The sequence below is a fragment of the Stenella coeruleoalba genome (genome assembly GCF_951394435.1).
Source record: "Stenella coeruleoalba genome assembly, chromosome: 6".
Lineage (NCBI taxonomy): Eukaryota > Metazoa > Chordata > Mammalia > Artiodactyla > Delphinidae > Stenella > Stenella coeruleoalba.
Genome location: NC_137151.1, coordinates 81,191,293 through 81,214,652, shown reverse-complemented (window position 1 = coordinate 81,214,652; position 23,360 = coordinate 81,191,293). Strand labels below are relative to the sequence as shown.

Sequence of the window (23,360 nt, the reverse complement as noted above, 5' to 3'; positions counted from 1 at the left end):
TGGGTAAGTCCTATTGATCTATCTCTAAGTTCATTGATCCTTTCCTTTGTCCTACCCAATCTACTTGTAATCCCCCTCCAATGAATTTCTGACTTCAGATATATTTTTTCAGTCTAAAGATTTCCACTTGAGTCTCTTTTGTTAGTTTCCAAACCTCTCCTGAAATGCCTGTCTTTTCATCCATAATGTTCATGTGTTCCTATAGACTCTTTAACATATTTATCATAGTTATTTAAAGTCATACCTGCTAAATTGTTTGTGGGTCTGTTTCTATTGACTATTTCTTCTCAAAGCCAAGCATCACATTTTCCTTTCTTCCCATTTACACACACACACGACCTTATGAATGATACACTGCAGTCTTTTGGTTGTGTTACCTTCCTCTGAAAGTAACTCCCTTTATGAGTAGACAAGTAAATTTCAGGTGGGTCACCTTAAACTTGTGGAAGCTTGGTTTCATGCTTTGTTAGGGTGGGACACTGGTTTTACCCTTTATCCTAGGGTGAATCAATCAATCTTGGGATGTAGTATTTATTCCCAAGGAATAGATCCTCTGGGGTTTCAATGGAAAGACTGGGGGTGTTTCCAAGGCTCTGTCACTGGGTAAGACTTGAACTACAGTCTCTTGTTTCTCCTGCATTGGACAGTAGCTGGAATAACTGCTCAGTTCTTTCAAACTTCCATCTGCTGTTTTCCTTTTGGGGCCTCACTAGAGCAGAGTCAGGGTCAGCCAAGGCTTTGAGGGGAAAATGTTCCCCTTTCCCACAATGTGGCTTCTCCCTCCCCCCATCCCTCAATTTCTAGCCATGATGGCAGTCCCATCATTCTAGGAAATGAGGGGGCACTTTTCTGCTTGCATTCCATCCACACAACAGAGAGTAAACTCAGGGAAAAGTGTGGTTCCCTCCCTTGAGACCAATTCCCTCCAGTTTCTGCCTGCTTTTAGTATCTGCAGTGTCTTTAAAAGTTTCTTTTTTGCTTCTTATTCCTCATTTCATTCATTGTTATCTGATACAAGCTACTTTGCCATTATTGAAATTGGAAGCCCCTTTAAAATTTTAAATGTCTATGATACTATGATTTGTAATTGGTGTATTTTAACATTAGTTTCCTTTTGCTCTGTTTGTGACACCTTTTTTCAAATAACTAACACTCTTAAGAATGTGGACTTTTAAAGAGGTATGTCACCTCTTTGAGGTCATCCTTTTAGTGCACTACTGCTAGCTCATGTGATTAAAAAACAAAACAAAACAACATAATAGAAGGAAAATACAAAGTCCTTGCACATAAGTGGCACCATATGCTCAAGTTTATTGAACAGACACAAGTTACACACTGGAGACTAATAAGCAGAACACTGTACCAGTTTTCACTAACTCAAATCAAGTTAGCAAATGACAAATTTTAGAAGACACTCATTTTATGTCTCACCCAATGTGGGTGATCACAAGAGAGCTAAATAAAGAAAATTACTTTCTATGTTACTTAGGTAGGAAATTAATTGATATACACAGCTTCCAAGTTACTTTAAGATATTGCAAAGTGTTTCAAAACTAGTGGGGAATAGTTCATGTCCAGCCTGAAATAAAGTGTAAAATGGACTTTTTAGGGGTAAATAACTTCATTCGTATATCCATCTCAATCATTCCTTCTTGCTAACAAAAATACTAATAAATCTCCGTTTAGATTAGGTTTACTAAGTTAATAATGACTTTGAAATATCTAGGTTTGGTTACATTGTTATATTGCACTTGAGAAGAATGACAAAAAAAATCAAAGATTCAGTACCTCTCCCAAGAAATTCATTATATATCAGAAATTACAATGAAATACAAGCATATATGCATGCTACATGTCCATAGGTTCATTGTTCAAACTAGCCTACCAACAGGTTAAAAGAAATACTCTCCAAAACACTGAGTATTAAGTCATTTCATTCACCATTTTGGATCCTATATTCAATTTTCAAATTTTATATTTTTTTCTTATTAATCAAACTATCACATATACAAGCTATCCAAGAGCACTAACACAGTGACACTGAGATAAGCAACAGTCATACACAAGTATTCCACGAATGACTTATTCTTTGCCAAGCTCAACACTACATTCTGTAACACAGGAACATCAATCAACTTACAGTTGTTTGCCTTATAAAAAACCAGCGGATCTATTTATTATATACTATACTTTTGCCACATACATCTCTCTTAGGGTCATGATTCACTATGAAAAATCTTTCACATCCTCTTAAGGAAGCCAGTATAGTCTCTAATACTTGAATTTTCTCTTTATATAAAGTATCAATGAGAATTGACTATGACTAAGTAGTTTCATAACAGGTAGAACTGTGGCACTAATATTTTGATTGTTTTACAATTCAGTATTAAGAACTTAATCAGAATTACAATAATCACCAATTACAAGAAAAAGGTAAAGGGAAGAAAAGGAAAGCACCTCCCTCACACAAATATTTCTCAAAATATCAAGTCTGAAATAAATGCCTATTTAAGGAATCAACAACAGCATCAATATTTCTTACCAATATCAAATGTTTTAAATATTCTCAACCCCAACCATGTGTATTTTCTTAAACTGAATCAGATTATAAGAATTTTACACTCAAAATGGCTTTCAATTCTCAATAAATCACAAACACAGCAGTGATTATTTTTTGACATTTTATCTAAAACATTCACATGCTACTTTAGGGTAAAAAGAAAAAACTCAACATTTCCCAAATATTTTCCTCAAGGACTAGGTTTTTAAATTATACTCCTACCATATTTTTGTACAGATATAAATCTTCATTTTTCTTAAAGAAAATACTATTGCTTTAAACTACATTCCATAAGAGCAATTTAAAGCATCATGTTAATTTCCACGACAACACCCTTCAATCTCCTCCAGTCTCAGGCTCTCCCAACTGAGCTATTTTGGCTCCTCCTTCAATCTCTGGTAGAAGATTATACCTTGAGATAAGAGGCCATAAAAGCAATAGACTGTGCAAAATCAAATAGTAACATTTTTTTAAAAGAGTGACTTTCTATCCAAAAGATAGTTTCAGGAATGACTGCTATTAGGTGGGAAAACAGGTAAGGTGAACATTGTTCTAGACCAATTCAGTGACTGTCTGGTGGCAGGCCCTAGGATAAAAATATTTTTTTCTTAAAAAACTTTAAATTTATTGGTAATAAAAATACTTACTGCATATGACTAAGATCTTTTGAGCTACTAATAAAATCTATATTACAACACCTATTAATTTTAAAAATCACTAAAGCTAAATATAGGGTCCTGTCAATGTTCTAACTTGTATAACTCACCTACATATGCCTCTGTTTTATGAATATATTCTAGCGTAGGCACTTGTTAGGGAGTTATAACACAAGACATGGCAAGATAAATTTCAATTATTTTTAAAACATAGAAAAATATTCAGTTATTTAAGTGAAATATTTATCATTGCCTAATGAAGACAGTAGTTAAAAAGCTATCAAACTCTCAATTTCTAATGCACAACATGATGTAATTGCACAAAAATAGGTATAACTAATAGTCATCCCCAGGCCTGGAGGAACTGTGAATAATTCACATATTCCTCTAGAAGATTCATCACCCTACGGACTTATAAAACTACAACTTGCCACCTGTGCAGCTTTTATTTAAAAATCCTAGAAAAGTAATTTATATTATAAACCTAAAAAAGTTTAAAAAGGTTTCCAATAACTTGAATTGCTTATAAAATAACCTCTAAGAAGTCATTTTGATAGCTGAGACTGGTTTTACGTGTTACACCTGGCTTCAACTGAGGTAATATCCATCTGAGCAGTACTACACTATTGCTAGAAGTAAACCAGTGAGCTACTTTAAGAATTTCAATTCCAAGCATTTCTTGCAGGGTTGGGAGGTTGAGTGCAGGTTCCTCTAAGTTGTAAAGATTCCTCATTGATCTTGACACATTCTCAGTAACAGTTTTGGAAACGGAAGGAAAAATACATATATAGGAGGAAAATAAATTAATCCCAACTAAAAACTCTTGCTTTAATCTAAGAACAAACTATTAATAAGCAACTCTGTCAAAGAACTACAAACATAGTCTTTTAATTTAAATGCTCCTTTTTCTTTTTTTTGTATTGTATTGTATATAGCCAGACTAATGCAATGGAATAAATGTACTTTGGAAATGATTTCCAACTCCATATGGCTTCAAGCATCATGATGTTTAGCAGAAATTAAATGACTACACAAAAGAGGCATTTTTGATTATAAAACTAATTTTCAGTATAAGTTGACTTAAAGGATTTGAAATAGAACTTAAACTTATACAAAATAAAATGTAATCAAATGGACTGTGGATAAAAATATAAATAAAAATTTAATAGCATGTATTCAATTTTCAGATTAAAACAAAAAACTGTACCTTTGCTATCACAGCAAAGAGTTTTGATGGGATCATGCATTTTTCTTTTTTAAAAGTTCTACCATATAGGTAATATTAAAATCCAAGTTTATGCAGTTATAAAGTTAGCTTGAAAACTCAACTGTAGTGTAATGTGTATTAACAGTAAGTATCTCTACAAAAGATGTGGATCCTAAGGTCCAAATTTGGATTGCTTTAAAACAACAAAAACAACAACAAACAAAATCCAACATACAAAATCAGAAACAATAATTGTAGGAGGTACTATTTTAGATAAAGTGGTAACTCAGGCACTACCTGTCTTATGTACATTGAAGAAGATCTATCCTTAAAATGTTATTATTTAAATACCTAAAAATACAAGTCAGTGGATGTGTATTAAATGTATGTCTGAACTTAATTATAATGAAAAGGTTGACAAATATTGCTCTCACTTTGTGGTTAATACCAATGGGTACCATCAGCAGTAGAGTCTTGGAACTTTATTCCTCATGAAGGAAATTTAAAAACCTATATTGAAGTTGGTACTTCTAATGGGACAGGATGTAGCACAACTTAAAAATCACAGTTAAGTTTCTGAGTTTCCTTCACCATTTTCATGAGGTTGAAGCTGTTCCCTTTCTTGTTCTTCTTGAGGTGGCCGGACACGTTTAAAGAAGCCCATCTGCCAGTTGAAAAAAAAAACACCTCACATTACTGCACATCACTGAAGAATACTGAAAGTATTCTGAGTGACCATATTATGACCAAGAAAATTTAAATGGCACTTAGTTGAATTTTTCTTCCTTCAAATGATAAGGACTGCTCATCATGCATCATCATTAAAGGTCCCTTTCTTCTCTCCCTCCCTTCTTTTGCTCCCTTCCTTCTCCTTTTCTTCTGCTTCCCCTCCCTCCCTCTCTTCCTAAGTCCATCACTTACCCTGTACATTACAAATACCAAAACAGCCAGTAACAACAATCCTGCTAGAACTGCTAAAATGATCACCCACACAGGTACAGGCATGGGTGCTGGCTGAATGCCCCAGGTGACATTAGTGGTAACCTGTTGGGGGAAAAAGTTCTTGAGTTTTGAAAATAGTTCACTGAATCATTCAACAAATATCTGAATGTCTACTATATTTTATGTCAATGTTACTCACATTATTTTCTTTTCTAGTACATGATAATTTATGATTACACATTTGGTATCAATAGCATACACACACACACACACACACACACGAAACTCTCAACAGGTTAACCTCTGACTGACTCTGAAATGATTTTTAAATAATCCAACCCAGTTTACGATGTGTTGGTCCCATTTTAATCCTCAAATTAAAGATTTATAAAATGCCCTCACTTAACTGCAGTTAATTTCCAACTTTCTAACTCTGTGGGGAGAAATTCCCAAAATTTTCCCTCATGAAATTTATTGATGCTAAGTAGCTTACAAAGGACAAGATGCTAAAGTAAAAGGTCTACCTTTAATAATTCTGGGATGGGGGGGAGGAAAATAGTAATATTAAACTAGTTTATACTAGGTTATAATCCATTCAAATAACTCAAGTTACTTTAAATTATCAAAATAATTAACTGCCATTATTTAAAATACAATAAAAATATCTATGGTATTGAACTGAGTGCATTTATTCCATTTCCCCAAATCAATGACTTACCAATGTGGAGTTGAAGATGTCCTCAATTAGAAGGTTCTTATATGGAAACTCTATAACATTAAATGAAGCAGACGACTTCAGAGAATATGAATGATTCTGGTTTTCCTTCTATATGGGAATAACAATAAAATGATTTTCTATATGTCAGGCCTTTTTTATTTCTTTGAAAAAATGGATAAGTTCACTGAATGCTGCATCTGCCCACTTACATTCATAAAGGTCTCAGTCCACAGCAGAGACTTTACATACAGGATTGCACTCTTTCCTCTGTCTAGTCGCCCCACCTGGCAGACGATCTTCAAGCATTCAGCAATTCCACAACCCTGCCAAAAAATTACTTACTTAAAAGAAAAGATCATTCTATCATCTCTTCAACATATGAAAAGCAGACAATTGACTTGTTTTATGTGAAGGCTAAAGAGATGATCTAGATTCTTTTGCCTTAATAGCAGTAACATTTAAAATGAGTAGGCTAACAGTTGAATCTATGAATGCTTCTTGTTATGAAGGGGTTGGTTTTAATGTGATTTGTTATGGAAGGATAAGTGCTATAACATTAAAATATTTATTGTTATAGCTAGAACTCAACATTCTTTAGGCAAACCCAGAGCATGGTGATTTTAGTAAGACATGAAAATCAGATCACAATAGGCCTGTGGAAAAGAAAAAGAAACAGAGTGAATCTTTAATAGCTATTCTACATCAGACCTGTAGAAATCAAGTGGCATGAGTGTTTTTATCAGTAACCTGAAGGCAGACAGTCAAAAGTAATAAATATTCACCACCTTCTACGTGCTGGTCAAACTGCATTAGACATGTCATATGCATATACCTCACAACAGTGTTATCCAGTAAGTGACACCTCCAGTTGATGAATAGGAGTAGAAGTGAACTCCCTTGACCTGGTAAAGGGCATCTATGAAAAGCCCACAGCTAACATCATACTTACTGGTGAAAGAATGGATGCTTTTCCCCTAAGATCAGGAACTGGACAACAGTGCCCACTCATGACACTTCTATTCTACATTGTTCAGAAGGTTCTAGCCAGTGCAATGAAGCAAGAAAAAAATTAAATAAACGGTATCCAGATTGGAAAGAAAGAAGTAAAGCTATCTCTATTCAAAGATGATAGAATCTTACTTACAGAAAACTTTAAAGAATCCACAATAAAACTATTAAAGCTAATAAACAAGTACAGAAAAGGTACAGAATACAAGATCAGTATACAAATATGAATTGGTTTTCTATACATTAGCAATGAAAAATATGAAAATGAATTTAAAAAAAACAATTCTATTTTAAATAGCATTTAACAAGAATAAAATATGTAACTAAGGAAGTGCACGACTTGTGCACTGAAAACTACAAAATGTTTTTGAAAGAAATTAAAGAAGACCTAAATAAACAGAAGACAGCTCATGTTCAAGGACTGAAAGACTTAATATTAAGATGGCAATATTACCAAAATGATAGACAGATCCAATAAAATTGCTATCAAAATTCCAAAAAAAAAAATTCCAACTACCATTTTTGTAGAAATGGACAAGCTAATCCTAAAATTCATATGGAATTGCCAGGAACCCCAACTAGCCAAAACAATTTTGAAAAAGATGAAAACACTGCAGGGCTCACACTCCCCAATTTCAAAACTTACTGCAGAAGGACAACAATCAAAAAAATTAGGATGCATGTATAGATCAATGGAATAGAATTGAGAGTCCAAAAACAAACTCATACATTCACAGTCAATTCATTTTCAACAAGGGAGCCAAGACCATTTAAAGGGAAGAGACAGGTCTTTCCAATAAATGATGCAGGGAGAACTAGAAAACCACATGCAAAAGAATGAATCTGGGCCTCTACTTCACACCATATACAAAAATTAACTCTATATGGATCAGAGATATAAAAGTAAGAGCTAAAAGTATAAAACTTAGAAAACCAGGGACTTCCCTGGTGGTCTAGTAGTTAAGACTCCATGCTCCCAACACAGGGGGCCTGGGGTTTGATCTCTGGTCAGGGAACTAGAGCCCGCATGCCATAACTAAAAATCCTGCATGCCACAACTAAAGTTCCCACATGGCACAACTAAAAGCTCCTGCATGCAGCAATGAAGATCCCGCACGCAGCAACGAAGATCCCGCGTGCACAACTAAGACCCGGCCTAGCCAAATAAATAAATAAATATTTTTTTTTAAAAAAAACAACAACTTAGAAAAACAGAAAACTTGTGTGTAAATCTCCAGGACTTTGGGTTAGGCAATGGTTTTTAAAATATGACAGTAAAAATATAAGCAACACAAGGAGAGATAGACTTGAGAAAAGAAATTTGGACTTCTTTAAATTTAAAACCTTTTTTCCATCAACAAATACTATCAAGAAAGTAAAAAAGACAACTTACAGAATGAAAGAAAATATGTGCAGTAACAGCTCTGATAAGGGTAGTATCCAGAATATATAAAGAACTCCTCATGACTCAACAACAAAAGGCAAACGACCCAATTTAAATATGGGCAAAAGGTTTGAACAGAGATTTTTCGAAAGAAGATATACAAATGAAAAGGTGCTCAGCATCATTAGTCATTAGGGAAATCCAAATAAAACTACAATGAGATGCTACTTCACTCCGATGAGGATGACTACAAAAAAAACCCCAGGCTTTGCAGTCTCTGGTTTTCTCTCTGAGTTAGACAGGAAGACACTGGAGTGACATGACCTGACCTACTTTTAAAAGGATCATTATGGCTTCTATGTGGCAAATAGACTGTCGTGGTGACAGGGGCAGGAATATGGAGTCCAACTGGAGGTTTGGCAATAGTTCAAGTGAGAGAGGAAGGTGGTCTAGGTTAGGTCGTGGCAGTGGTAGAGATGGCAAGCAGGGGCCACATTCTGGCTATTTTGAAAGTAGATAATGATAGAATTTGCTGATATGTAGGATTATGAAGTTTGAGAGAAAGAGGAGAGTCAAGCCCCATGCCAAAGTTTGGGACAGAGAACAGAGTTGATATTTACTAAAATGAGGAACACCATAGAAAGATCAGAGTTGAGAAAACTCAAGGATATGTTCTTAGAATTAAGTTTAAGATTCCTATTAAATATTTAAGAGGAGTTCCAGAGGATAATGGAGTCTGGAGTTCAATGCAGAGGATCGGGTTGGAAATATTAATCAAAGTCATCTACATAGAAATGGTACTTACCAGCCATACGAATGATTAAGATCATCTCATATGGCACTGTCAGATAGAACCTTCTACAATGACAGAAATCATCAGTGTGGAGATACCTGTGCTTCCCGAAGTGGTAGCCACTAGCCACATGTGGCTACTGAACACTTGAAATGTAGCTGGTGTCTACAACACTGGACTGCACAGATCTAATGAATGACTGTAGGTGGAGCAGACAAGAAGTCTGAGATCTGAGCCCTGGAATACTCTCTAGAGCTTAAAGGTCTGGAAATGGAGATTGAGACAAAGTAGCCAGTTGTGGTAGGTGGACAACCAAGAGAGTAGTGCCCAAGAAGTGAGAGAGGAGTGTTTCACAAAAGAGGAAGTGATTAATTGTGCCAAAAAGTCACTTTGCAGTTGAACTGAATGAGAACTAAGAAGAACCATGGCATCTGGAGATGTGAAAGTAACTGGTGATCACTAATGAACATAAACACTATACCAGGTTCTCTGTTAGTTGATGGTTTGCAGATCTGTTAAATTTTAAAAACTTAAGTGACAAACCTCTTTATAACATTATAGTCATTAGATAGGCTGACTCAATAAAAGTTGATCATAATGCTAATTATTCTTATATTTCTGTTGAGCCCTTCTGTTTTTTTCTGCAATATTGAACATAAGTTTCAAAGATTAGGGTGAGACTGAGAAAGAGGTCAGTTAAAGGAGTGCAGTCAGAGAAATAAGTTAGAACATAAAATATTTTTATTAGTAATCTACACAAAGACAGATCATTTGAAGAAAATGTGGCATTAATTCAATTAGGAACAAGGAAAGTAAGAGAAGTGAATGGTATAAAAATATACGGAGTTCTTTCCAGCACAGCTGTTGTTACTTTTGAAATGTTCTTTAGCATCAGTTCTATAATCACATATTTTAAAATATTTAAAGTGCTTGTTGTTGAAATGCCACTTACCAAAGTGTGCACATCTCCTTCAGTGAGGGTGAGATCCCGCTTAGTGATGAGATGGTTCCGGTCACCTTGCCCACCAATTGTGTCATTCTTTTCAGTTGTTTGCGAATTTGAGATCTAGGATTACATAAATAAACTGGTGGTAAATAACAATGGAAAATATTTGGCACTGACATTTTGGCATAAACTGTTATACATGATTAAAATATAGTGACTAAAAATTTGGTATGACAGAAAATTCACCACTTAATATATTGCTAAAACTAAGCAAAGGAAATAAAGATTAGAGTCCTTAATATGCGGGAAAAAAATTACCTCTACCTAGCCATCATTTTCTCCCCTTGCATAGCTAGAGGGGAAACTGATAAAATACTTAGAAACAGCTTGAAATTTCACAGTGTACATCTGTGATGTATGTCAATCATGAGTATACATTTTTTGCTTTGTTTTCTTAACTTTCCTTACTCTGACCTGTGAATAGCTTCTTATCCAAACATATGTGCTAGGATGGAGAAGACTATATCCAAATAGAATTCCATAAAATGACATTTTTCTAGGTCAAGTCAAAAGAGCCAAGAGTAAAATGTTATATCTTATCCCAAAGACAAAAATTTCAACATCCAAACACCCTTGACACATATTACATGTGGATAAACCACTCTGTGATAAAACCAAACTCAAATTGGGTCACTTAAGAATAACTCCGGATGGGAATTCCCTGGCGGTCCAGTGGTTAGGACTCCGCGCTTTCACTGCCGAGAGCGTGGGTTCAATCCCTGGTCAGGGAACTAAGAACCCGCAAGCTGCGAGACACGGCCAAAAAAAAAAAAACAAAGAGTATCTCCGGAGGCTCACTAAACACTACATAAATAAATGGTTTACTAGGACTTCACAAAATTCATCCTTACTCATTACACAAATAAACAATTTAATTCATAGTATACTGGTTATGAGCTAAAATATTTTCGCAGAATAGATTTATTATTAAAGCAATTGTTTATTTCATGCATTTCTTTTATAGATTTAGAAAGAAAAGCAATAAAATATCATCATAATAAATAGCTGCTATTAAGTACATTACCTTAATTCTCAAAGGGTTGATCTCCATATCTGAAGTGCAGTTCATTGGCCCATCAATATCATATTGAAGGATGTACAACAAAGTGTTATTGTTATATTTGTAAGGCCACTGAAGATTTAGCATTGCCTTGCTGAATGAACTCGGACCGTTATTTCTCAGCTAATGAGGAGAAGGAAATGTAAATACTTAGGGCAAAAATCTATTCTATAATCCTTCCCCTACAGCAACTTTAGGAATCATTAAGCAACAGGATTTGAATAACAGTTTGAATAACAGTTTCCATAGTTACTCTAATATTACAACATGATCATTATTATGCAAAAGAATCAAACTCAACATCTGCCTCTGCGTAGGGCAGTATAAATCAGGATGAATATATAAACAAAAGAGGAAAACGTGAAAAAGTTACTGATAAGTGGCATAGAAAATTTTCTTCCTACAGAACCAAAATTTTACTCAGTGCCCTATTCTTTTTACTCAAGTAGAACTAACTGGTTTTATTTTATTATTAAAATAATAATAATAAAATATTACTTTTAATAATTTTTATAATTATTTTTTTTACTAATTGGTTTTAAACAACAATTTGTTTAAACAGCTTTCTTTTACTACTGGAAGCTACTTGTCTAATAAAAATGAACTTAAGAATAGGGAAAAAATTCAAAGAAATCTCTGGTACATACTTAAACTATGCAGAGTTTACGTAAAAGTTAAATAGACTTGTTTTTTAAAAAGAGCCTATCTATTCCTCTCTTTGTTGGCTGTCTACCAGGTATCAGTTAAATCCAACAGCTGCAAACCTCGTAGATGTGCTGAACAACTGGCCCAACGTCTTCTTCAGTCTCAGGGTTCTCCTTGTGCTCCCAATTTGGAATCGGAAGAAAGATATGATCAGGACTTGAGACTCTAAACAATGACCAAAGAAAACCTACCATGAATATCAAAATGATATGGTCAGTTCATTTTCAAAAGTACCTAGTGTCCAAATGAATAAAATCAGAATTAATTAAAAAAAAAACATACCTTTAACAGACAAAACAGAAACTATACTTGTATGTGTACATGCACAGATGGACATACAAACCACTCTTTATTGAATCTAATGTAACAGGTGAATTGATAACAGGTGAACTTTTGCATAAAAGTTCAATAAATTTATTTTGTGCCACTTTTGCCATGTCTGGTTTATTTCCAAAGGATTATCAAATAAATATTTGGGGCTTTGGAATACACCCAGGACCTTCTTCTTTCTACAGAAGCTACAGCTCTAGTAAAACGACACTGAAACATGGAGCGTCTACTATCCAAAAGAAGCTAGGGGCCCTAGGACTTACTTTTAAGAAGTAACTACTTTTAAAGTAGTTTAAATCATGAGAATGAGATACTCAACTGGGTAATCATACTGACCCTCTTATCTCAACAGCAGCTAAAACAGCAAGGTCAACTTTGTAAGATACCACTGGGCTTACTTTGTCAAAAAGATTGGAGCTGAAAAAGAAAAAAATATATTTAGGACTGACTAGAGCATAATCGTCATCAATAGCATACAGAGGCAAATGTAGTGAAACTAAAAGTAAACAAATTAAAAGCAGTAAAGAAATGACAAACTACAAATCAAAATAATTACTTTCATTAGCATTTAATTCCAAGAAGATGAATTTTAGTTAACTTTTAGTTTTGTTTTACAAACTCAAAAGCAACATAAATTATTCTTATGATGTAAATATTGATTTTAAAATGCTATAATTAAGTACTAAAATTTTAGTCTATCCTATTCCAGAATATTTAAGTATACTGCATAATATATTTATAACAAATAATATTTGCTCCATAGTTATTATAAACGGAAAAAAGTTGTTTTCATACCTTTGGATTTGTAAGTCAAATTTCACGGAAGTATCCATCTCTGATTGCTGGTGCACACTGAAACGAAGACCAGCTAGGAGCTGAAGGAGGCGGGAAAGATGGCAATGTTAGTTAGAACAGTGTCAAATTAGTGAAATTCCAAATCCACCGTCCAAAGAAAAAAGAATAGTGTTTCTCTGAACTTACAATAAAACTGAAAGTACTCTAGCAAAGGTAATTAAGTCTGATCTTCTATCAAATCTCTATTATTTCAGATACTTGGGCCAATCCATAATGGAGCCTGTTTAACAATGATTAACCATAATTATATCTCCTTATAATATTAACTAATTATCTCCTTATTATATTAACTAATATTAACCTTCTGAAAAATGCAAGAGGAATTGCTTGTTGACCCAATGACAGTATAGTAGTTATGCACAATAATTTGGTGACAGGAAGCTAACACATGAACTTGTGTTAATGGAGCAGGAAGGAAGAAACAGATGGCTTACAAGAGTGAGAGAACTTGGCTAAAAAGGACAGATGTAGGGCCAGAAGCAGAATTTCTCCACGTCACCCACAACTCCATCAATAACGAACATCTTAACTTCTGCAGGAGGAAAATTGTTATTTTAAAGAAAAAACTGAGCTACAAGGTAAGGGAAAGCAGCCTTCTTGGGGGGGGGGGTCACATAAATGACATCTAAAAATGGCCCTTCTAGGGGACCTTGTGAAACTGCCTCCCACTTTACAAAGCTTGGAACCAGCCACAAGAATCAACCTGGAATTATCTATACTGAGTGAGCAGTGAGTGAGAAAGATAGAGGGAACGAGAATATAAGAAAATAAAAAGCATGCTCACTTGTTAATGAAACATTGTAGTTAAACACTGTGTTAAACACATGTGAAAAAATGCAACTCTGGGTACTTTGTTCAAGCCCTTTTCCCTAAGAGACCTTATATCTAGAAATAATAATGACTTTTAATGGAAAATATATTTAAAGAAATATGAAATATTTATTTTTATTGAAATATATTTGACATATAACACTGTAAATTTAAGGTTGATTTGATACATTTATACACTGTTATATGATTGCCACTGTGGCAATAATTGCACCTCTGTCACATTACATAATTATCATTTCCTTTTTCTGGTTGGAATTATTAAGACCTAGTCTCTTGCAAGTTTGATTATAATACGTTACTGTTGTCTATCATCACTATGCTGCACATTAGAGCTTTAGACTTACTTGCAAGTCTGTACCCTTAAACAACATCCAATAGGAGAGATGTTGTTTATATGGGTAGATATGGAATATTCAGCCCCATAATATCATAGATCTTCAAATTACCAATATCTATGTGCTTATTAAATTAAATTCTATTGAAAAGGTAACATGAAATATACTGCTGTTTTTTTTTTTTTTTCATTGATAATAGGAATTCTACAAGGTATATTTTTGTTTCCTTTTTAGAGGATTTGGGAAGCAACTCACTGAGTGCTTCTTCTCAAGCTCCTGGGCTCCCTTCTCCAACCCCTGAAGGGGAGCCTGATCCAACCACTGTGCTCTTTGATCCTACTGGGATGACCATATAGGTTTCAAGTTAATGAGATCATTGTAACTCACTTAAGAATGACAGTCTTGGTATTTGTCAGAGTAGCTTTGAGGATGCATTAAAGTGTTAGTTTAAAATATCAAAGTTACAATCTCAGTCCTTAGTTTCAACCATGTTCTCATCCATTTACCAAATTGAAGGTGAAGAGCAGCTTACTGAATACAGGTAATAACACAACGCATTACTTTAGTATCTTAATCAAAACTAAACTCTAATAATCATTACATTCTAAATCAAAGCCAGTTTACACACTATTTTGAAGTGCTTATAAAAAAATTACTATGGACAAACCCACAGAAAAATATGCTATTCTCTATAAAAGAAAAAACAATCCATTTAATTAAAATGCCTTACTTGAGTTCCAGCCTTCATTGGGTTTCCAAGGTCACATACCACCTGGCGGGTTTGGTTTTCTGTCTTAAAGGCACAGGAAAGTCTTGCTAAAGCCTTTGATAGACAAAGAGAAAGGATTGAAAGGAAAATAAATTAATGACCAAAAAAATGCAGAAGCCATAATAAGACTTTAAAGTTCCTAGACAATATCATGCAGTTGGATGATTAGGTTTCTGGCTTTACAAAGCAAATGCATCTATTTGAGCAATGAGGGGTACAGGGGAAAGCAGAATTGTGTACAAGTACCACATATAAAGTCAGAGTGTTTCTGAACGATCCCTAGAGGACATAGATACATAACCATATTACCTCTGAAAAATTATTTGATGGCCAGGCTTAGACACTTTATCCATCTGACCCTGTTTCAGGCACTTAGCTAGCAGTTTTGTAAATGTCCTATCAATGCATTATGCAAAGTTATTAGGCTTGAAAGGAATTATGTAAGATAGGCACTCTATTGTCTAGCAATTTAGCCTTAGGTAGAAAGGCTAAGCTTGTACTACACTAAATAGGGGAGCAGCTCATTAATGTTAATGTGAACTATGAGTGCATTTCAATTTTTAAAGGGGCAGCTTGCTTACTTCACTGTTGCGGACCACCCCGATGAAATCGGCCTGCGGTGGGATGGAAACGATGAGCTCAGCTTCATAGGCACCTTCCCCCTGATTCTGAGCCTTAACAATCAAGGTCAGAGGGTTGTCGTCCCCAATATAGATCTTCTTTTGATCACTACGAGTTAATACAAATCTAGACAATGAAAAAAGACTGCACGGCGAGAGCATGACTATTCAAAGCACTGACATGTTCAACAGTGTCTCGAGATTTTTTAAGACTACTCTACAGCTCAACAGAAAACTGGAAATAGCACACTGGGTGCAAATCCAATGCTTCTCCCAGTAAAAGAACACTGATGCCTTTAGCATATCACTATCACTCATATGTATTACGGAAGTAATTTTATATCTCTTTGTACTTATTAATCCCCTGATTTTTTTTCTAAAGGCTGAATTAATCATTTGTCATGATACTCACAATATTCGCTATAATTTGTACATCGTATAAAATGGTAATGAGTCCTTTAGTTAAGAGTATCTTTAAGAGGATATAATGTTACTTTGCGACACTACTCCATGCTGAATAGGAAGAGATCTGCTAACCTAGGTAGCCAGTGAAAACATAGCACCTATTTTTTTAAAGCTCAGTATTTATAGCTTTACTGAAAACCACGCATTATCCTCCAACATAACTAATTCTCATTACTATTACTTTAATAGAAAAATGTGTTCTTTCATTTAAATTTCTTATTATACAGTCTATAATTTGGAGCAAAACTTACCTATCTACAGAAACTTCCAGTTTGGGTTTACAGACATTGTCTTCACCACAGTCAAGCAGAATATGAGCCTAGAAAAAAATTTTATTTTTCTCTACATGAATAAATACCAGTACAGGTCACATATGCAGTATATACCAATATATGTGTGGATGTATATGAATATACATTTATGTACACATGTATATATTTATATATACTCTACTTGTATATATACCTGAATTCAAAAGGGATCATGGCTGCCTGTTTTTAAATAGGTCAGTCTTAGCTAGTAAGAATGAAAAGAAAGAAAAAGATTTATTAGGGTATAATACAACTAGTTGGAACCTTTTAGTTCTACCTCAAATTAAGCTGTTAAGATTTTGGAATGAAGTATAGAAGAGAAAGTAATATTCAAGAAATGAGGGTTCTACTTTACTCAGCTGCTGCTAGCCAAGTTGTGTGACCTTAGAGGGATCAAGAGGGATCTTAAAGGGAAAAAACAGTGACAGGCTTTCTTAAAAAACAAAACAAACAAAACAAAAACTGTATGTTTCCAAGTCACAAGGGAGGCACAGCTCCCCAGAATAGAATTGTATGGTAGAGATCTTAACTGTCAGTTTAATTGGGATGAAACCCAACAGTACATGTAAACTAATTCAATGACCTAGATGTAAACAGCTGCTATGCACTTCAAGAAGATGGGGGGAAAGGCCAGGACCAGTAGAAGAAACTTGAGGTGACTCCATAAATGATACCAAATACAATCACTGCTAATTTAGTTCATGAACAAAGAACGGATTTAATGATATGTGATATGGTGTGTATTAAAAGTCCCAGTTAGAATGATGAGTATCTGAAGTTTGGAATGAAAAGTATTATGAAATATTTTTTTCAACATCTTTATTGGAGTATAATTGCTTTACAATGGTGTGTTAGTTTCTGCTGTATAACAAAGTGAATCAGCTATACATAAACATATATCCCCATATCTCCTCCCTCTGTGTCTCCCTCCCACCCTCCCTATCCCACCCCTCTAGGTGAACACAAATCACTGAGCTTTTGTGTATATAAGTCAACACAACTCTCTCACTTCCTCCCAGCTTACCCTTTATTATGAAATATTAATAAACTATGGTAAAGGGATATTCGACTAACTACCATTCTACATTGAAGAGAGAGGATTAAACTGGCATTGGTGCAGCTATAGCCTTAAAATATGCTGTCAGGAAAGATAGTTTCAGAGATGGAAAAGACAAAGCAATGTCTTCCATTCACAGAGAACTAAATCTCTACGGTTACACACTTAATATCTTGTACAGAGTAAGAACTTAATACATATTTGAATGAATAAATGGAGGGTAGGAAAAACAAAACTCTCTTTCTGCAGGAAGCATGAAATCTCTAACTCCAAAGGATTAGGGTACAGAAAGGGAAACTCAAAAGCTGCCCTGTCTGATATAGTAGCCACTAGTGAGCCACATGTGGCTTTTGAGCACTTGAAATGTATCTAACGCTACTGGGGAATTGAGTTTTATATTTCATTTAATATTAATTAATTTAAATTTAAAACTGATACTTGATTCTGCTACCAAAAAACTTTTAGTATGTTTAGAACAACTTGGCTATATGAATCTACTTTTTCAATTATAAATTATATGAGTTCTAAATACAGAAAAAATATTTCTGATGAAGCTTTAGCATCTGAATTGAGATGTGTTGTAAGTATATAATACACTCTGGATTTTGAAGACCGTAAAAAACTGAACTTAAAAAATTTCACAGAAAATATGACTATTTGGAAATATGGTCTTAAAGAAGTAATAAGTTAAAATGACATCATTAGGGCGGTCCCTAATCCAATATGACTGGTGCTTTATAAGGAGATCAGGACATAGACACAGAGGGGAAATGATGTGAAGACACAGGGAGAAGGTGACCACCTACAAGCCAGTGGGAGAGGCCTCAGAGGAAACCAACCCTGCAGACACCTTCATCTCAGACTTTAAGCCTCCAGAATTGTGAGAAAATAAATTTCTATTATTTAAGCCACCCATTCTGTAGTATTTTGTTATGGCAGTCCTAGTAAACTAATACAGATATATTATTAAAATTAATGTCACCAGTTTTCTATGTTTTTTTTTAATGTTACTGACCAGTATATTTAAAATTACAAATGTGGCTAACGTTATATTTCTAACAGACAGCAGTACTTCGTAGAGAGAGTACAGTAAAAAAGTTTGTAATATGACCAGTGAAATAAAGGGCCATTTTAGAGAGAAGTAAATAAGAATGATGGGATAGGTAATTAACATCAAAATGAGAGTACATAATAAAGGTAAGAATACAGAAAAAAAGATGCCTAAGAGTAGGTAATGTCGGTGCTGAAACAAATGTAGAACACAAAGGAAACAAAGATTCAAATAATGAAGAAAGTGGGGTGGGGACAGGGAAGAAAACCAAATATTACTGAAGTTACTATTCCCTCAAAGTGGTTTCAAAAGTTAACCAATTTGATTAGCTGGCTTTAAACTGTATTGGTATTAAAGAGATTGGTGATCTCAGTAAACTAAACAAAAGTAATGTTAACACTAATAAACAGTTTCCAAAAAATTATAGAGAAAATAATCATAACTCCTATAACGAAACACATAATGTAAAAGGACAAGCAATGATTAACTTTTCTAAAAAATGTAAAATTGAATGACAGACTCTAAGAGGCTCAGCTGTTCATTATTAAATTATTAATCAACATAATATTGTATATCCCCTAAAAATAAAAATTGTAAGAAATATGAACACAGAACTATGTTTTAAAGTTCTATATTAATGGGTAGTAGAAACTAGCACATATACTATTCATGTGCAAAATGAAATATAAAATAAATTGTTAAAATATAAAAATTACAAAAGACTTAAAAAATTTTAATTTGCCTTATGCTGCTGTGATGTATATATAGTCTTCTCAAATTACGAAAAAAAATAGTTTATGAGATCTTAACAAGTTAGACAAAGAAGTAACAACCTAAATTTAGGGTAAAGCATTCTATGAGAGCAGAAATATTAATCTAAAAATATGAATATGTAATAAAAGACGAAAATATAGTAAATACAATAACATTTGAATGTATGGGTTTTACATAGGATTTTCTAAAAATATTTTAATATAGTCTTTATAAAATTTTATGTTGCTATATTTGGTTTTGTGAAAAGAATGATTTATGTACTATATATGCATATATGTGTGTACATATACTATTTTTTACAATTAAAATATAAATAAACTTGTTTAGCAAAATATAAAATACTATGTAAGTAAATTGGCATTTTGTTGTTTTCCTTGAATTATTTTACTGTTTTATGTGTATGAAATGCGACCCTGTCTTCCTCTGCATACCTCTAAGTTCTGAGTGGCTTTAAATGTCTTTGACCTGAAAATCCAGATTCCTTCTCCTGACTTCTCTGACTAAAACCCAACATTATAAAAGCAATCCCTTATGCTACTTAACAATATGAACTATAAGACTTTAAAAAGACAAAAGTATAAAATTAATGATAAATTAATAAAGTACAGTACCTGTCGACTAATATTGGCAGGAGTGAATTGGTTAAGAATAGGCTGCAAGCCTGTCGCATCAGCAGCTGTTCTATAATCCAACCGATACTCCATAAAAATAGTAATTGGAGTGAGTTTGTCTCTAAATTCAGATTCATCCTAAAAATGGAAAAGCTCTGAATTAATGATGACATCAACCTATGACATCAAGCTATCTGGAGAAATCCATAAGTACACAATACAAAGCCAGCTGTATTCACTCACCCCTTGATCAAATTCTACAAAAACTCTTTGAAAAACTACACTTACATAAGAATAGAATATCCAAAAAGAAGATTATGATTATCCAGTGAGAACACTTAATCAACTTTGTTTTATAATGTAATACTTGATTCACACAAAAATATATGAGGTATGTTAATAAAATGAGCACTCAAATACACACCCAATATAAATAATAACTAGGACATAACCTATATTGCTAAAGCTACCCACATGCTCTTTTCTCTTTTCATCCCTTTGTCTTCCTTCCAGAGGTAACCATTCCCTTGTTTGCTTTCAGCAGTTTTACTCTAGTGTGTGTGTCCTTGAACAATATGTTCTTCAGATTGCTTTTCCTGTTTATTTTAAAATGAGACCATACGTATTCTTCTGTCATTTGCTCTCTGTTCAACACTTTTTAAGATTCCTTCATGCTGTTACATGTAGCGAGGTTAATTTTTACTGTTGAGTAATATTTATCATATAATAATTTATTTACAATTTATTTATCAATTCGTCTGTCAAAGGTTACTTGGACTGCTTTGGGTTTTTGGTTTGTTTTTGCTATTACAAAAAAAAATGTTGTAATGTATTGTTCTACATAGTGGCAAGGAGATTTGTCAGCTCTGTAAGATACAATATTATTTTCCAAATTCTTCATATTGGCAACTTACACTGCCACGAGCAATGTGTAAGAATTCTGATTAACTCACATCTTGACCAAGCAATAGGTACTGGCAGACTTTGAGTGTAAAATGGTATTTCTTCATAATTGTAACGAGGTATTTGTCTTGTTTGCTCACATCATGAATAGTTATTTAATTTCATCAAAAACCTTTCCCTGCACTTAAGTAAGATGGCCATGTTTTCAGTCTATTCATGTGTAAAGTTACATTTCTATACTTCCAATGTTAACCCAACCTAGGATACATCCAAGTTGGTCTGTTTTTTAATCTTTTTTTATAAACTTCTAGAATTTAGTTTGCTTATATTTGGTTAGTAACTTTACATCTATGTCTTTGTATAACACTGTCATGAATTCTCCTTGCTTATACTAGCCTCGGTCAGTCTGGGTATCAGTTACACTACCTTCACAGAATAAGCTGGAAATATATTTTATTTTTCTATTCTAAGAGTTTAACATTGGAATGTCTCATTCTTGACAGTTTGTTAGATATTGCCTATAAAACCATCTAGGTCTTGTGATTCCTTTGTGTAAAGATTTTTAACTGCCAGTTCAATTTTTTTTAATGGCTTATATGGTTAAATGAATTGTTCGGGTTCTTCAAATGACAGCTGTGTTGTGTTTTTCTAAGAATGTCTGCTTTCTCTCAGTTTTTCTATGTCTTAGCAGAAGGTTATTCATAATATTTTATTAATTCCTCCATTATCTATAGGTACATCCTTTTTCAATTCCTATTTTTGTAGAGGCTTTTGGGGGTTTGTTTTTCCTTCATCTTTTTCTCAATCTTTCATTTAAATTAAATATCATTTAAAGCTATACATTTACCTTTACATTCTGCTTCTGGGATATCCTACACATTTTGATATGTAGTATTTTCATTATAATTTACTTCTAAGTAAATTCCTACTATGATCTCTTTTTTGATCCATAAGTTACTTAAAAATCACAATTCCTAATTCCCAATTTATCTTTGCTATTGATTTCTAAAGATTGCACTGTAATCAAATAGCATATTTTCCATGATTCCAATTGTTTCATATTTGTTCAGACTTCCTTTATATGTATATATGGGGAAATTTTATATTCTCTAATTGTTGGATGTCAAGTTCTATATAGGTGTATAGGTCTACTAAATCGAGCTGGTTAATTATGTTGAGTCTTCTAAATCTTTACTGATGTTTTTGTCTTTTTTTTTGGCCATACCATGGGGCATGCAGGATCTTAGTTCCCCAACCAGGGATCGAACCTGCGCCCCATGCAGTGGAAGCATGAAATGTTAACCACTGGACCACCAGAGAAGTCCTGATGTTTTTGTCTTTTAAAAAAAATTTCATCCTTTATTTCATTAAACATTTTATACACACTTATATTTTGTAACTGATAATTCTAACATCTCAAGCTTTTGCAGGACTAAGATTTATTTGCTGTGTCTTCTAATGGCTTATTTCCTGGTGTGTTTAGTACTTTTTTTAGAAATGAATTCCTATTTGATTGAACTTAACCTATGGGACCCATACTAGATTGCTCCAGTGAGACCTTGTATTTACTCTTGCAGAAGTCAGGGCGCATCTTTGTTTTGGGAACACTTTAGCCTTGTGGAAGACTCTGGACCTAATGCAGGAGGCTCAGGTCAGACCCCTGGTTTGCAGAAGGCCCCAGGCGAGCCTGAACCCCTGTGCTGGTGTCTGCAAGTACAGCTCACCCTCCGCCCAGGCTCCATCCCTCCCTCCCTAGCCATCCTGGCTCACACACTTGCTTACAACTCGTAAGTCAGGTTTAGCCAATGTAGTTTTTTCATTGATTGCTTATGGTGGGGGGCGGGGGGGGGGGTGGATTTCTTTTACTGTCTTGAGAGTCCAGCAATATTTAAGAAATATGTTTGTCATAATTTATTCAGTAGCATTGTTGTGGAAAGGCCACATGCAATATCCAGTCTGACAAGCGTAGAAGTCCATTACTCAAGTTTGACTCTTTAAAAAGCCCAATTTCCTCAAATGCATTTTTCTGTCTTCTTTTTGATTTACTACCAAAAAAATTTACAGAAAGTGAAAATCATTTAGATGAAAAGAAAAAATAATAAGTAGAAAGAAGAGATAATGGATAATCTCTTACCCGCAGATATGCTATTAGTTCTTCACATTGCATCTGTCCCCCCCTTGAGATGGTCATGTTCTTGGAGTGACCCGGGGACCTGTTATGGAGAAATAGTGCTCGTCGAATTGCTCCTTTTTGCTTGAGTTTATCCAAAAGAAGCTCCACCTGGAAGTCTATACAAACCAAAGGATTTATAACCAACATAATCTTTATGGACACCTATCTGTCCTAAATATCTCAAGTTTTCATTTAAACAGAGATATTTATCCCTTAAGAAGTAATCTGCTTCTAAC

At 34.0% G+C, this 23,360-nt stretch overlaps 1 protein-coding gene across 3 annotated transcripts in view; it reads right to left on the bottom strand.

The window, feature by feature from the left end:
- Positions 1–1,287: 1,287 nt before the first annotated feature.
- ITGAV (integrin subunit alpha V) overlaps positions 1,288–23,360 on the bottom strand; it is an 87,143-nt gene continuing 65,070 nt past the window's right edge. For 2 of the 3 annotated variants that reach the window (XM_079924128.1, XM_079924129.1), the window contains exons 17-30: positions 23,086–23,240; positions 20,049–20,186; positions 16,496–16,563; positions 15,741–15,888; positions 15,121–15,213; positions 13,165–13,244; positions 12,706–12,786; positions 12,099–12,204; positions 11,299–11,457; positions 10,221–10,334; positions 6,293–6,406; positions 6,084–6,191; positions 5,345–5,467; positions 1,288–5,087 (exon numbers count right to left, since the gene is read on the bottom strand). In XM_079924128.1, coding sequence (XP_079780254.1) covers positions 4,992–5,087; positions 5,345–5,467; positions 6,084–6,191; positions 6,293–6,406; positions 10,221–10,334; positions 11,299–11,457; positions 12,099–12,204; positions 12,706–12,786; positions 13,165–13,244; positions 15,121–15,213; positions 15,741–15,888; positions 16,496–16,563; positions 20,049–20,186; positions 23,086–23,240 — 1,583 coding nt within the window. In that variant the 3' untranslated portion in view covers positions 1,288–4,991. The remainder of the gene's footprint in view (positions 5,088–5,344; positions 5,468–6,083; positions 6,192–6,292; positions 6,407–10,220; positions 10,335–11,298; positions 11,458–12,098; positions 12,205–12,705; positions 12,787–13,164; positions 13,245–15,120; positions 15,214–15,740; positions 15,889–16,495; positions 16,564–20,048; positions 20,187–23,085; positions 23,241–23,360) is intronic. The other variant, XM_079924130.1, reaches the window with a different exon arrangement.